The sequence below is a fragment of the Solanum lycopersicum genome, chromosome 12 (genome assembly GCF_036512215.1).
Source record: "Solanum lycopersicum chromosome 12, SLM_r2.1".
NCBI classification, from domain to species: Eukaryota; Viridiplantae; Streptophyta; class Magnoliopsida; order Solanales; family Solanaceae; genus Solanum; species Solanum lycopersicum.
The window spans coordinates 5,763,702-5,780,396 of NC_090811.1; the positions used below are offsets into that span (position 1 = coordinate 5,763,702).

The window sequence follows — 16,695 nt, forward strand, 5'->3', positions numbered from 1 at the left end:
AGTGAATTCATCTGGCTTCACTCCTTCCACCTCTACCACGAAATCTACCACTTCTTGGAAGGATTTTGCCGTATACGCTACCTGTAAGGCTGAAATCCGCAACTCTGATCTCAACCCCTTCACAAAACGGCGAAATCCGCTCTTGTGGACTGAAACACAGTTGGGTGGCATACCGGGATAATGCACGAAACTTAGCCTCATATGCAGTAACCGACATCCTACCTTGCTCTAGGCTCAAGAACTCATCTCTTTTCCTATCCCTCATAGTCCGAGGGATATACTTCTCCATAAACAAGCTAGAGAATGATGCCCAAGTCATAGGTGGTGCCTCTGTTAGTTGAAACTCAACATGTGACCGCCACCACATTTTGGCGTTTCCTTGGAACTGATAAGTCACAAACTCAACACCAAACCGTTCTACTATACCCATCTTGTGTAGTAGCTCATGACAGTCAACTAGAAAATCATAGGTATCCTCAGATTCAGCACCCTTTAAGACTGGAGGTTTCAATTTCAAGAACTTAATGAAAAGTTCATGCTGATCATTTGTCATTATAGGCCCAGTAGTTAGACGTGGAAACGTGCCTATGTCCAATGAGACATCCATACGATGAGCCATAGTGGCTGCATGTTGTACCTCTGAAACCGGAGGTGTTGGTGCAGAAAACACTGGAGGTGCCTGACCTTGATCAGACAACCCACTAAGATAAGCGAGCACCTGATTTATCATCTCGGGGGTAGGCTGGGGTGGCAATCCCTCATTTTGCACTTGTTCATTTTCCCCATCCTCCCCTTCTCTTATTACTTCCTCAGTCGGTGGAGGAGTCACTGCCCTAGTATCAGATGGGCTAGGTGCTCGTCCTCTTCCCCTAGAGGACGTCCTCCCACGACCTCTACCACGGCCTCTTGCCGCTGCTCTTCCTCGAACTACAGCCCCAGTGGTTGGCTCAGACGCACCCTGTCCCGCAGGTGCTGGTGTTGGTGTTGGCGTAGTTGTTGCTCTATTTCTAACCATCTGTGAAAGAGAGTGAAGATGGTCAAATACCAATTTGTATCACCTAGATACCAATTGGATTCAAGTAGTAGCACGAAAGAAAGAAAGAAAGAATGGAATTTTCCTAAAGTCTTATAGCCTCTCAAAGAAGAGTAAAGGCGTCCCCCTACCGTTCCTTAAGACTCTACTAGACTTGTTCTTGTGTGATGAGACCAACGAACCTAATGCTCTGATACCAAGTTTGTCACGACCCAAATCCGGACCGTGACTGGCACCCACACTTACCCTCCTATGTGAGCGAACCAACCAATCTAAACTCTAACATTTCAATATAATATCAACAGTAAATAATGCGGAAGACTCAAACTCATTAAATAAAACCAATTCATTAACTTCTAAAATTCAACATCTATTATTCCCCAAAATCTGGAAGTCATCATCACAAGAACATCTATGATCAAATTACTAAACTAAGAGTATTCTAAAAGCTAAAACAAGTAAAAGCTAGTCCATGCCGGAACTTCAAGGCATCAAGACATGAGGAAGAAGATCCAGTCCAAGCTAGAAGCATTAGCTCACCCTGAAGATCCGATGTGACGAAGACTGGCTAGAATTGCGGTTGAGTTGAAGATGACGGTACGTTTGCTGCACTCCACAAATAAACAAGAAGAAAACATAAAAGTAGGGGGTCAGTACAAACACAAGTACTGAGTAGATATCATCGGCCAACTCATAATAGAAAACAGTATATATTAAGCAATATCATAAAATCAACTAATATCCTTAGCATGCAGCATTTACAATTACCATAACCCTTGGTCACAACACCAAGCACATCAATGAGGACTCACGCCTCCTCATCATACTCATTTGGGAATTAGATTCATTAGATTGAGTATATTAACATCTTTCAAGATTTCATTATCTTTATTCCTCTCGTGTTGGTACGTGACACTCCGCTCCTCATATACTATCATGGTGTCGGAACGTGACACTCCGATCCTCATTCTATCCTGGTGTCGGAACGTGACACCCGATCCATATTCTATCCTGGTACTGGAATGTGGCACCCGATCCATATACTATCCTGGTGTCGGAACGTGACACTCCGATCCTCATATACTATCCTGGTACCGGAACGTGGCACCCGATCCATATACTATCCTGGTGTCGGAACGTGACACTCCGATCCTCATATACTATCCTGGTACCGGAACGTGGCACCCGATCCATATACTATCCTGGTGTCGGAACGTGACACTCCGATCCTCATATACTATCCTGGTACCGGAACGTGGCACCCGATCCCCTAATCTCACTACTTTCGTTCATCAAGCCTTCCTTTATACCAAGGCATCATCATTAACAAAGTAGATTAGGGTTTCTTTTTCAAGATTTAGGATTCAATAGCTTCATCATGCTTATTTTATCACAATTACATAATCACATTCATGCAAGCATACAATTAAGCATATAGAAGGGTTTACAATACTACCCATACATATCATTCGCTATTAAGAGTTTACTACGAATAGTATAAAAACCATAACCTACCTCCACCGAAGATTAGTGATCAAGCAAGCAAATTCCCAAAGCTTTGTGTTTTCCTCTTCGTTTCTCCTCTCTCGATCAATCCTCTCTCTCTCTTTGTCCTTTCTATTTTCTTTATTCAAACCCTCTTTCTTTTACCCTAATTAGCATATAATTAAGAATAAAAGATGGCAATAGTAACCCACTAATTAACTTAAGGTTACCTCTTTTAACCCCCAAGTAATTAGACTTATTAACATTAACCCTCTAACTTTATAATTAAAGTAGGAATAGTCCAAAACGTCCCTTAAAACGTGTAAAGAAATTCGACCCAGACTGGGATTACGCAACCTGCGACGGCCCGTCGTGCCTGCGACGGTCCGCTCTGCAGGTCGTCGCAAGGTTCAGAGACTGGATTTCCACTGACGATTCTGTGACGGTCCGTCACACCTGTGACAGTCCGTCCTGCCATTTCGTTACGAAGTTCAGAGAGTCGATTTTCAGTACCCAATTTCAGATTTTCTAAGTGTTTTGAAACGAGACCATGCGACGGTCCGTCGTGCCCATGACGGTCCGTCGTGGGGTCCGTTGCCTCAGCCTGTTTTTCCAGAAATAAAATCTGATGCTCAAAACGACTAAACAGGTCGTTACAGGTGTGACCCAATTTAGAGTCATGATCAAATGTTAAACTTGTTTGTGGATTTAGTTAAGAAATAAAATCATGCTTTTGACATGATAGTAAGCGTTTGATTCTAACACATTTTTACCACTGATCTATTGTTTTTCATTTTGGACATCCAACACTTTGGTTTGAAGGGAACTTGAGCATATAACGTATACTCAAATGTATATATTTGTATATAGATTGTATACACTAGTTCTATACATTTTACAGAGGAATATTTTAGGCCTCATTTTTTTGCACTTAATAAGAGTCCGAGTTTTAATCATTCAGATTCACCCCATGATGTGTGTTTATATTTGAGGATTGAACCTTAATTATTTATATTCAGTTCATTAATTTTGTTTGTTTTATTTTTTTATAAGTCTCTTAATGGGTTTGAATATATCTATATGAATTAAATCTGTAACACACTCTAAACAACATTCAGACTCAAGATTAAAACTCCTATTTTAATTCAATTACATCATAACAACTCATAAAAGTTGTTTTCTTATTAATTAATGTTAATTACATTCTTATCATTATAATTTCCTTTATACTTATTAACTTAATATTTGTCTTTTACTTTCATAAGTTAATCAATATATTTGAATTGATAAGCACTCTATGATATAATATTTAGCACTATTTCAGAAAATATGTAAGTATTAATTATTTGTTCGATTACAATAACAAATGTCTATTATAAAATAAAATATTTTCATACACATTATATTACTACTCTATATAAACTATTTTATATTGCATTGCATTAGATTCTATATATTTTTGAGTGGAAATAATAGTCATATTAATGATATAATTAATGTTAATTCTTAAAAGCAAAATCATATTGCATTTTTACGATAAAAATGTTCAAAATTCTATTTTATATTATATATATATATATATATATATATATATATATATATATATATATATATATATATATATATATATATATTACTAAGATGAGATTCTTAAAATATTTTATTGATATAACGTTTAATTTGATATGCACATTCATTTATTGAAAACAAACAGTCTCAATAATTCAGTATTCAGATTCATAGACAACATCTTAATATATCAGATGTTTATTCAAATTTACACGTCTAGATTTTAATGCACATCTTAATATTCAGATGTGTATTCAGATTCAGACATCTTAATCTTAATGGAAACAAACGTGGCCTTAGTGCATTCCTCAGTGTATACTCAAATCTATACTCACTGATTGTACCTTAGTCAATATACACTCTGGATACATCGTGCATCCAATGCAGAGACAGAGCCAAAATTTTTTATAAGAAGACTCAAAATCTGAAGAAATAGACACATAAAGTAGTCGAAGGGGTTTCAACATCTATTATATATCTAAAAAATTATTTTAACCATATAAAGTGTTAGGTTATTAGCATTTTAATATTAATATTTAACATATTAAATTGCTTTATTTTGGAGTTATAAGAATGAACATTGGAATGGATGACTTCTACATCATCCATTAGCATTGGTTGTCCATCACTTTATTTCATTCTTAATACCTCCATTACTCTTTGTAACCTATGTAACTCCTATTGTAACATATGTAACCTATGTAACTCCTATTGTAACCTATGTAACTCCTATTGTAACCTATGTAACCTATGGAACTCCTAAGGCCATTATCTTCACTATTTACTACCTCCATTATCTTCCTATTTATTGCTAGGAAGACTTCTTGTAGTATAAATAGTGGTGGTCTTCATTTGGTTTGGAACACACAATTCATAAGAGAAAACAAAGAGTGTAAGAGTTAGTCTAAAAGAGAGTTCTTATAAGTTGAAAGGAGGTGTTCTTTTTTGTGGAGCTTTGAACTCAACTCTTGTCCAGAGTTGTTGAGTTATACTTTGTGAAGGCTGTTGTATCCTGGAGGGGACAAATCAAAGAGGACTACTGCTGGACCGGTGAAAATATTTGCTGCAGTGGGCTTGAATCTCCTTAAAGAGAGCGAGATATCCGCGTCCCAGCCTGAAGAGATTACTTTCTTCATTTTATTTTCAATTGTAATCTTGCAATTTTATTATCTTGTGAGTTTTTTCAATAACATTTTTAAGGAGATTCAAGATGGCTACAATTGAAAAAACCGCGGATGTCAAGATGGGAGATCTTAACAAGCCATTTCGGTTCAATGGTAACCATTTCAAAAGATGGAGGGTAAAGTACTTTTCTACTTAAGTCTTCTCAATGTTTCTTATGTATTAACGGAGAAGAATCCAAATAAAGAAGACATCACCACTCTGAATGATGAAGAAACTATTTCTCATCTAGAAAAAATGGAAAAGTACGATGGTGATTCCTATAAGTGTCGGTATTATCTTCTTAATTGTCTATCTGATAATTTTTATGATTATTATGATAGAACTTACTCTAGTTCAAAGAAAATTTGGAAGGCATTGCAGAGTAAGTATGATACCGAAGAGGCTGGAGCGAAAAAATATGCAGCTAGCAGATTTTTTCGTTTCCAAATGGTGGACAACAAATCAGTGGTAGATCAAGCTCAAGACTTCATCATGATTGTAGGAGAGCTTAGGTCCGAAGAGGTTAAAATTGGAGATAACCTTATTGTTTGTGGCATAGTGGATAAACTTCCACCTTCTTGGAAGGAATTTCAAAAAACTATGCGCCAGAAACAAAAGGAAACCTCTCTTGAAAGCTTGATAATGAAAATCCGCATGGAAGAAGAAGCAAGAGGCCAAGATGCACTTTTACAAACAGAAGAGAACAACATCACATCGAAGGTAAATTTAATTACTTCGAATAATGCTACTCCTGAAACTCAAAAAAATACTTCTTTAAAGCCTAAGAAGAAAAAATTCAAGAAAAATAATGGTAGACCTCCGAAGAAAAATAATGGTGAAAATCACCAAGCACAAAATCAACAAGTTCAAGAAAAGGGATCATGTTTTGTTTGTGGCAAGAGTGGGCATATTGCTCGACTTTGCAGATTCCGGAAACGTGGTCCTAACCCTCAGGCAAACGTTACCGAAGAATCTTTTGTGGCGGTAATTACCGACATAAACATGGTTGAGAATGTTGATGGATGGTGAGCTGATTCTGGTGCAAACCGTCATGTCTGTTATGACAAAGACTGGTTTAAAAAATATACTCATTTTGAGGAGCCCAAAACTATCATGCTTGGTGATGCTCACACTACTCAAGTGCTTGTAAAGGGAGATGTTGAATTGTGTTTTACTTCTGGAAGGATATTAACATTGAAAGATGTGCTTTATACTCCTATGAGAAAAAATTTGATGTCTAGTTTTCTTCTTAATAAAGCAGGCTTTAAACAGATTATTGAATATGATCAATATGTAATAGTAAAGAAAGATATTTTTGTGGGGAAGGGGTATGCATGTGATGGGATGTTTAAGTTAAATGTTGAAATGAATAAAACTTCTACTTCTGTTTATATGCTTTCTTCTACTAATTTTTGGCATGCTCGTTTGTGTCATATTAATGATCGTTATGTTGGAATCATGAGTATTTTAGGATTAATCCCAATGGTTAAAAAGAATTTTGAAAAGTGTGAGGCTTGTAGTAAAGCCAAGATCACTAAAAGGCCTCATTTTCAAGTTGAAAGAAAAACTGATTTGTTAGAATTAGTTCATACTGATATTTGTGAACTTGGTGGAATTCTAACTCGTGGAGGTAATAGATATTTTATCTTTTTCATTGATGATTTTTCTAAGTTTACATATTTTTACTTGATGAAAAATAAAAGTGATGCTTTTGAAAGTTTCAAAACTTATCTCAATGAGGTTGAAAATCAGTTTGGAAGAAAAATAAAAAGAATTAGAAGTGATAGAGACCGTGGATATGAATCAAATGAGTTTAATTCTTTTGTTAGATCATTGGGAATAATTCATGAAACTACTTATCCTTACTCTCCTTCGTCTAATGAAGTAGCAGAAAGGAAAAATAGAACTTTGGTTGAATTGACTAATGTCATGCTAATTGAGTCACATGCACCTTTAATTTTTTGGGGTGAAGCTATCTTAACTGCTTGTTATGTCTTGAATCGTGTGCCTCATAAAAATTCTAAATTGACACCTTTTGAATTGTGGAAAGGTTACAAGCCAAGTTGGGGATATCTAAAAGTTTGGGGTTGTCTAGCCTTTGTGAGGCTAATGGATCCCAAGATCACAAAGTTGGGTAAGAAAGTTACTACTTGTGCTTTTCTTGGTTATGCTTCAAATAGTACAGCCTATAGATTTTTTAATCTTGAAGATAATATTGTAATAGAATCTGGTGATGCTATTTTTCATGAAAATAAATTTCCTTTTGATACTAAAAATAGTGGGGGTCAAAGGATTGAACAAAATATTTTGTCACTACCTAGTTCTTCTACTTCAACTTTGAAAAATAAAGAAGTTGTTGATTTTGAGTTAAGAAGAAGTAAAAGAGCTAGAGTAGAAAAAGAGTTTGGTCCTGATTTTTATGTGTTTAATGTTGAAAATGACCCTCTAACTTTGAAAGAAGCATTATTTTCACATGATTCTATTTTTTTGGAAAGAGGCTGTAAATGATGAAATGGAATCTCTAAATTTCTAATAAAACTTGGAAGTTAGTTGATTTACCACCGGGTTGTAAAACAATTGGTTGCAAATGAGTCTTAAGGAAAAAGTTGAAACCGGATGGTTCTATTGATAAATACAAGGCTAGGCTAGTTGCAAAAGGTTTTAAACAACTAGAAGGCCTAGAATTTTTTGATACTTTTTCTCCGGTAACAAGAATTACATCCATTAGACTTTTAGATGCTATGGCTGCAATTTTTGATTTGCAAATTCATCAAATGGATGTAAAAACTGCTTTTCTAAATGGAGACCTAAATGAAGAAATTTATATGGACTAACCCGAGCGTTTTGTTGAAGCAGGCCAAGAAAGCAAAGTATGTAAACTTACTAAATCCCTATATGACTTAAAACAGGCACCAAAGCAATGGCATGAAAAGTTTGATTCCTGCATGATTGAAAATGGTTTTAAGACAAATGAGTGTGATAAGTGCATATATCATAAGTCTTGGAATAATTCACATGTGATCATTTGCCTATATGTTGATGATTTGTTGATCTTTGGCTCTAACATGAATGTTATTGATGAAGCTAAAAATGTTCTTAGAAGCCATTTTGATATGAAAGATCTTGGTGAGGTAAATTTTATTCTTGGAATAAAAATAACAAGAACATGTGAGGGGATTTTCCTTGACCAGTCACATTATGTTGAGAAAATTTTGAAAAAATATAACTTTCATGATTGCAAGCATGTTGCTACTCCTTTTGATTCAAGTGTTCACTTATTTCCTGTTGAAAGTGAAAATGATGTAATAAATCAAAAGGAATATGCTAGTATAATCGGAAGTTTGATATATGTGACTGATTGCACTAGGCCTGATATTGCATATGCAGTAGGAGTACTTGGCAGGTTTACAAGCAAGCCAGGTGATGAACATTAGCATGCTATAACAAGAGTTATGAGATATTTAATTGGAACGAAAAATTGTGGTTTGTTCTATAAAAAATATCCTGCTGTACTTGAAGGTTTTTGTGATGCAGATTGAAACACTTTGTCAGGTGATTCCTGTTCTACCACTGGTTATGTCTTTACTTTAGGTGGTGGTGCTGTTTGTTGGAGATCAAAAAAGCAAACTATAATATTGTTATTGAAAAAACTTACAAGATAATAAAATTGCAAGATTACAATTGAAAATAAAATGAAGAAAGTAATCTCTTCAGGCTGAGGCGCGGATATCTCACTCTCTTTAAGGAGATTCAAGCCCACTGCAACAAATGTTTTCACCGGTCCAGCAGTAGTCCTCTTTGACTTGTCCCCTCCACGATACAACAGCCTTCACAAAGTATAACTCAACAACTCTGGACAAGAGTTGAGTTCAAAGCTCCACAAAAAAGAACACCTCCTTTCAACTTATAAGAACTCTCTTTTAGACTAACTCTTTCACTCTTTGTTTTCTCTTATGAATTGTGTGTTCCAAACCAAATGAAGACCACCACTATTTATACTACAAGAAGTCTTCCTAGCAATAAATAGGAAGATAATGGAGATAGTAAATAGTGAAGATAATGGCCTTAGAAGTTTCATAGGTTACATAGGTTACAATAGGAGTTACATAGGTTACAATAGGAGTTACATAGGTTACATATGTTACAATAGGAGTTACATAGGTTACAAAGAGTAATGGAGGTATTAAGAATGAAATAAAGTGATGGACAACCAATGCTAATGGATGATGTAGAAGTCATCCATTCCAATGTTCATTCTTATAACTCCAAAATAAAGCAATTTATATGTTAAATATTAATATTAAAATGCTAATAACCTAACAAAAAGTAATATAATTTTCCGTCGAATGGGTTCAAGTGACCCACTAAAGCTATGTTGGCTCCGCCGCTGATTCAATGTGGGACTTAAAAAAATGAATTTAAAAAATAGTGGATAGTAAGTTGTACTCTTTTGTCACAATTTATGTAATACTTTTTATTTTTCGAGATTCAAACAGTTTGAATTTGACATGAAAGATTTAAAAGACATATAAAAAAAATTCAATAAATTTAAATGTGTTTAAATTTTGAAAATAAAAATATCACATAAATCGAGTCCAAAGAATTGACAAGTTTTGGTTTGCAATTTGCAATTGTATATGATTGGTCCATAGGGTTATGCTCTTAGTGTTTGGCTATCATTTTAGACACCAAAATAAAGAGAGCAATAGAGTAGTCCACATATTATTTTTATAGTCTATGGAAAAATAGAGTAGGATTAATATCGAACCATCCAAATTTTATTAGTTTAAATTTGAAATAAAATATGTTATGAAACATACTTAGATTTCACACACCAATTAAGAAAATATTAATTAATATATTTTATTACATTGTCTTTATTAAATGATATTTAATATTAGGTTTTAAAAAATAACTTGAGAAATAAATAATTAATACTAAGGTTATTATTTTTTTCGATCATTTTTTGATATGTCAAAAGTGACAAGTAAAAATAAACATGTATTTATAGAATTGTTGACAGGTTTTGTAAATAATCATGAAGTCTTTCATGTTTAAATCCAAACAAAAACAATAATACTAAGTGATTTTTTTTTCATTTAATATCTTTTTCTCATCGAATTAATCGAAAAAATCTAACTAACTGACACTAGACAATCATCAAATCAATTGTTACCTAAAATGTAAATTTTCGTTATTATATAATAATTAATTTAACAATATAAGTAACAATCAAAATAATCACAATATTTTAACTAACAAGAGAATACATGTAACAACCATCCAATAAGTTGTTAAGAAGTATATATAATGCAAATTTAAGACGTTTTAAACGGCCTAAACAAAAAGTCATTAACTATATAATTTAATGGAGTGTAAAATTGTAACATCTCCAAGTCGATAGTTGGTATATTTAATATTCTGGTTAAATGCCTGAAAAAACAGATATTTATTATAATTACTATTATTTTTTGGGTTTTGAATCATAATTATTTTATTTATTGATTTATATTAATTATTTATAGATATTAAACAATATTTTAATACAATTACATGTTTGAGCCAACTTTTACGAAGTATGTATTTGTTTTAAAAATAATTTATTTAATATATATAAATTATTTCATATATCTTTAAAATATTTAGAATCATCAATTACTGCAATTAACTTTATGTTTTTACGTAATTTTTAAATATATAAATTTTACTTCAAAATATTTAAAAATTCCACCCCTAATTTTTTTTTAATCAAAACTACAATATTTAACTTTTAATAATGAAAATAATATCTTTTAAAAATCAAAAAATTAAAGTTTTCAATACCGTCCCATGTCCACCCCTACCTTTCTTTAACATCTAGTGAGGTATAAATAAATGATATGTGTAGAAACGTGACAAACTTTTCTTTCTGACAAATTTTTTAAGTAATTCATAAATCATATCACTTTTTTTCATAAATAAAAGTTGTGATATCTAAAAAAAAATTCCCTTATTTCTAGATCTCAACACAATCTAACTCTATATATATGACACACACATTCATACTATTAATGATTTGATTAGTAGAGCTATGAGTTGGAATTTCTTTAGTATCTTCATTTGTATTTTTACAAGTTTTTTTGTGCTACTTTTTCATCACTCAAATGCAAATGCTAATGCTAATGTAAAGCGGAGTTGTAATTTTTTCGAAGGAAATTGGATCGAAGATGAAACTTATCCTCTTTACGATTCAATTCAATGTCCATTTATTGAACATGAATTCAATTGTCAAAAGAATGGCCGTCCTGATCAAGACTATCTCAAGTATAGATGGCAACCACATGGATGCTCCTTAGAAAGGTAACTCTTATAACTCCATATATCTTTACGTTGTTGAATTGCTCGTAGCTAACAGAATATTATGATAATATATTTGTGAATTTGTCGTTAAAGAGAATTAGTGACGAATTCTGTTGTTTCTGTTGGGGGAATTTGTTTGTTGCTAACTTGTGTGTTTTTACTAGTATAAAACTTGAAAATAATGTTATTTAATTTGATTCTTGTTTTTGAATCTTTCTAATTGTATCTTTACTGGTATAAAACTTGCAAATAATGTTATTTAATTTGATTCTTTGTTTTTGAATCTTTCTAATTGTAAAAATGTTTAGTTACAATCTATGTTGAAGTAAGTAATGTGCAATAATTTATGAAAGTGATGGAGGCTAGAGGGTAGATTGATGAAGGAGTGTCCGTGAGCCTTAAAAAAAAAAGTTTCGTTTCGTAGCTGATTTGAAAATGAGTTAAAATATTAAATTTAAAATAAATAGCAGAGTTTATTATGTCTAATTGCTAATTACAAGATAAATTATTCATATAAAAATCAATGTAAATATATCATTTTATAATTTTAAAAATTTATACATATATAAATTATGAAAAATCAACACACTATTTTATACGAAATGAAATGACTAATACACAAATTACTCATTACTAATAGAATAAGCCAACAGATAAGCTTGAATGATGCTAGTAATAGTATGGTGACCCGTGACCCCGCACCCCCACCCCACGCCCACCCCACCCAAACCAAACCAAGAAAAGTGGCAGCTTTAATAATGATTTCGCTTGTAATTGGCTAAATTGTTTTAATTTTGATCGAATTTATTGTTGCGATACTAAACTTTTATGAGGTTCTATTATTTTCCTAAACTATTTAATAGTATATTTTTAAGATATATATATGCCTATGTTGACACATTATTATAATTTTACGTTATTTTTTATGTTCACGTAGACAAATATATAGGTTTAAAATACGATATTAAATAATCTAGATTCTAGGAAGTAGGGAGGTAATAGATTCTTATGAAAGTTTACTATCGTAACATCAAATTCGACCAAAATTAAGAAATTTTTTAGACTTTTATCTTAATATTTTATATAATTAATTTATTTATGTAATGAAAGCTTATGAATGTACGAGTCAAAAAAAGTGTCTAAATTGAAACATGTTATTGAAGTTGTCCAAGTATTCAATCAACAGAAAAAAAAAACATTACCAATTAAGATCTTGACCACTTGATGAAGATCAATATCTAGACATGATCTGTTAAAAGTAGATTTTAGATCCCTAAATCTAATTAGTATCATAGTGGAAAACATATGACATATCTGAACATAGGTCCCCCCCCCCCCCCCCCCTCCATGTGCTAATAAGAAAATACTACAAAAAAAAAAAATTGTTTTTATGTAAAGGGGCCACACTGTAATTGGGTGTCTAGAATGTGTGTTTTTACGAAGTTATGAAATTTGGGCGTAAAATTTAAAAAATTAACTCATAAAAGGAAGATATATAATTTAAGTTTATATAATGAGACTATCAATTTTTTTCAGTCAATATAAAACTTTTATCTACTCTAACACCCTTCTTTACGTTTATAGGCCCGAATTGGATTGTAAATTAAAAATCCAAATGAAAATGGAACCGACTCTAATATCAATATTTGAGTTCAGCTTCAATCCATGTAATGAAGTCACTGGTCAATTTCCCAATTGGACTTTTATTCTCTTTTTATGTCTTTTAACACATACTTTTACAAGGTGTAGGGTCCCTCTCACTTCTTTTTTCTTTTTTTTTTTATATCAGATTTCCAGTTGTAAAATAATCATTTCATTATGGTGGCTAAAACTGTCACCAGAAACTTAATTAGACCTTGTAAAATAATGTGTTAATTAAAGACATAAAACACACAATCATTTCTTCTTTATGCTTTGGAGTCTTGATTAAACCAAATACAATTACATGAGATTATTTTATCCTACATTTTATAATAGATAGTAATGGTATCATTTTAGTACAAATGATGGGATAAGACAATTCCTGGAGCAGCTAATACCTCAAACCAAACCTGAAATACATAAAGATAATGCGCTTATTAAATTATGCATTTTACTTCTGATATCATGTCAAATAATTCAATCCAAAACATCATGACAATATTAAAATTCAAAATTCATAAATTTCAAATTTGAGATATAATTTTAGTTCATTTTATGCAGATTTGATGGAGGGGCATTCTTGAATAAATTCAAAGGGAAAAGCATCATGTTTGTGGGAGATTCTCTAAGTCGAAATCAGTGGCAATCACTTGTGTGCCTTCTTTACACATCACTCCCTAACACCAAATACAACACAACTAGAGTTGGGGATGTCTCTATATTCACCTTCTTGGTAATTTCTTTATCATTTTCCTTTTGATCTATTTTCAGTCGGGGCGGAGCTAGAACTTCAGTTACGAATTAGATCAAATTCATCAAGCTTAAATTTTGCACTTTGCAACAATAATAATATAATAGATTCTCTTCTTCCACTTTTATTTGTCATGTTGCGTAACCCCTTAGGTCATCTTAGTTAGAGTTCATTCCTTTAATTGATTTTACCTTTTGGGAACATCATTCCCTAACCGACATAGACCACGTGAGCTAATGTGGAATTCGATGTTATAAAATCCTACACCAAAAGAAGGTGGACTACTTGCCAAGGTAGTATCAAAACATGAACATAGCGACTACGTCGATCCACTAGCTAGTATTCCTATGGGAGCAACATAGTTTAAGAACTAGGAGATATAGTTGGGACCCTCTTTATGCTACATACATTGTAGTCTTCAATCTCAAGAGTACATTAGTGATCCTACCTTCCTGAGGTCGGGAGGGACACTTCTCACTCTAGTTCACTTGGTGCTAAGCTAGAATCCCTTTTGAAATGTCTTTATTAATCATCATAACTTAATGTATGTCATAGGATCTAACCCTTGTATAACATTATCATCATCATAGCTCTATAGAAATTGCATGAATATTGTCCTTTCATCACAATTCACATATGTGAGATTAACACATTAGCATTTTTTTTAAAAGCCAATTTGACTAATTCCCAAAGTTAAATTAAATTAGATTCGATATTTTAAACAAAAAATTTAGATATTAAAAAACTATATGAAAAGTACTATAAACTGCAGTTTTTTTTTCCATATCAATATGATGAAAAAATACATTTTAAAATGTTAGTTAAAGTTCTTATAGAAACCATGACAAACAATAGTGGACAAAGGAAGTAAGTATTTATGATTAACACTCGGTACAAATGCTGCTAAAGACTTTAGTGATTCTCGATATAATGGCATTTGTACAAATACTGCTGAAGACTTTAGTGATTCTCGATATAATGACATTAACTCAATTGTTGCTAAAACGAAAAACATATAGTATTTTTCAGGATTTTGAACTCGATGTGATGTTGGATCGAAGTGTGTATTTAGTGGACGTTGTGAGGGAAGAAAAGGGAAGAATATTAAAATTAGATTCAATTGAAGGTGGCAAATTGTGGAAAGGAATTGACATGCTCATTTTCAACACTTGGCATTGGTGGAACCGTAGAGGAACCACTCAACCGTTAGCTTCTAACTATATATTAAATTTCGTATTTTTTAGAGGTAAATCGTAAAAAACATATATCGATATATTTATTTCGTCACCTCTTCATATTTTGTAGATGGGATTACATTGAAATAGGAGGTCAATATTATAAAGACATGGATCGTGTTGTTGCTTTTGAGAGAGCTTTATTTACGTGGGCTAAATGGATTGACACCAACATTAATCCTGCAAAAACTATAGTGTTCTTTCAAGGAATTTCACCATCTCATTACAAGTAAGTGTTATAAATGGATTTTATTTTCTAAGTATTGTCACGTGGATATTATGTAGGTCGCTCAAATGAAAATTAGACTATATATATTTTTTAGGATACACTATAAAAAAGAGAAAATTTCATAAATAGAAAAGAGATTAAACTTAATCATGCTCCATAGATACAACTTGGTTAATACGTTCCATATGTCTATGGTTTCGGTTGCTATTGAGTATTTCTATTTGTATATTTAGCTTTCAATATACAAAAATGGTAAATATATACAGATTCTGTATATATACATATTCTATATATTTCTCTTGTCATGGGAATTTTTTCAAAACTCCATATGCATATTTCGCTTGTCAATATACAAACATAATAATTTAGGATGAATTTTCTATAACCTATATACAAAATATATGTATCAATAAATTATATACAAATAGCTAGGGTAAGCATATACAAAATCTGGATTTATACATACAGAAATCGAATCATACAAATTCTAAATTCATAGAAAAATTTAAGAAAATGTAGTTGCTAATCATAAATATCTGAAACTATACTAACTATGGAGCATAATATACTATAAATATTTGTCATTTCACGTAATTTTTCCCTTGTTGAATCCGACAGCGGTACCAATTGGAATGAGCCAGGTGTGAAAACTTGCTTAGGGCAAATGCAACCAATAAGTGGTTCAACATATCCAGGAGGGTTACCCCCAGCATTGAAAGTTTTGAAGAAAGTATTGTACACAATTGAGAAGCAAGTTACATTACTTGATGTCACAAATCTTTGCTTATTGCGTAAAGATGGACATCCTTCAATTTATGGGCTAAGTGGAATGGATTGTAGTCATTGGTGTTTAGCTGGAGTTCCTGATATTTGGAATGAAATACTATATAACTTTATAGTAATGACGTAACTGATAAAATTATTTTTCATGTAACCTGCTTGAGATCGCTGATTTGAGTTGTGAAAATAATTTTCTATAGAACTTGATCTTTTGTGATCAGATCTTTTCCTAGTGCAAGGATGATTAGGAAAAAGAATAGTTATTTGATTGAAACATATTCAGTAGTTCTATTTCAATTAGTTGTTACTTCAATCTTCAATAATCACTTTTATGTATACTAGTTTAGTGTACGTGTTTTATATGTGTGTCATGGTTTAGCGATAAATATATATTTAAATTAGTTAAAATAATAATTGATGTCAATGTTATTTACATGACTTGTTGGTTTATGTTTTCTTTTGGCCTTTT

General features: G+C 32.2%; 1 protein-coding gene across 1 annotated transcript; it reads left to right on the forward strand.

Moving 5' to 3' along the window:
• Nucleotides 1-11,315: 11,315 nt before the first annotated feature.
• On the forward strand, nt 11,316-16,446 carry LOC101244059 (protein trichome birefringence-like 41). Its single transcript, NM_001310324.1, is given in 5 exon segments — nt 11,316-11,590; nt 13,793-13,964; nt 15,012-15,187; nt 15,288-15,446; nt 16,065-16,446. Coding segments are annotated over 5 exon segments (1,068 nt in total). The 5' UTR covers nt 11,316-11,321; the 3' UTR covers nt 16,357-16,446.
• Nucleotides 16,447-16,695: the final 249 nt, after the last annotated feature.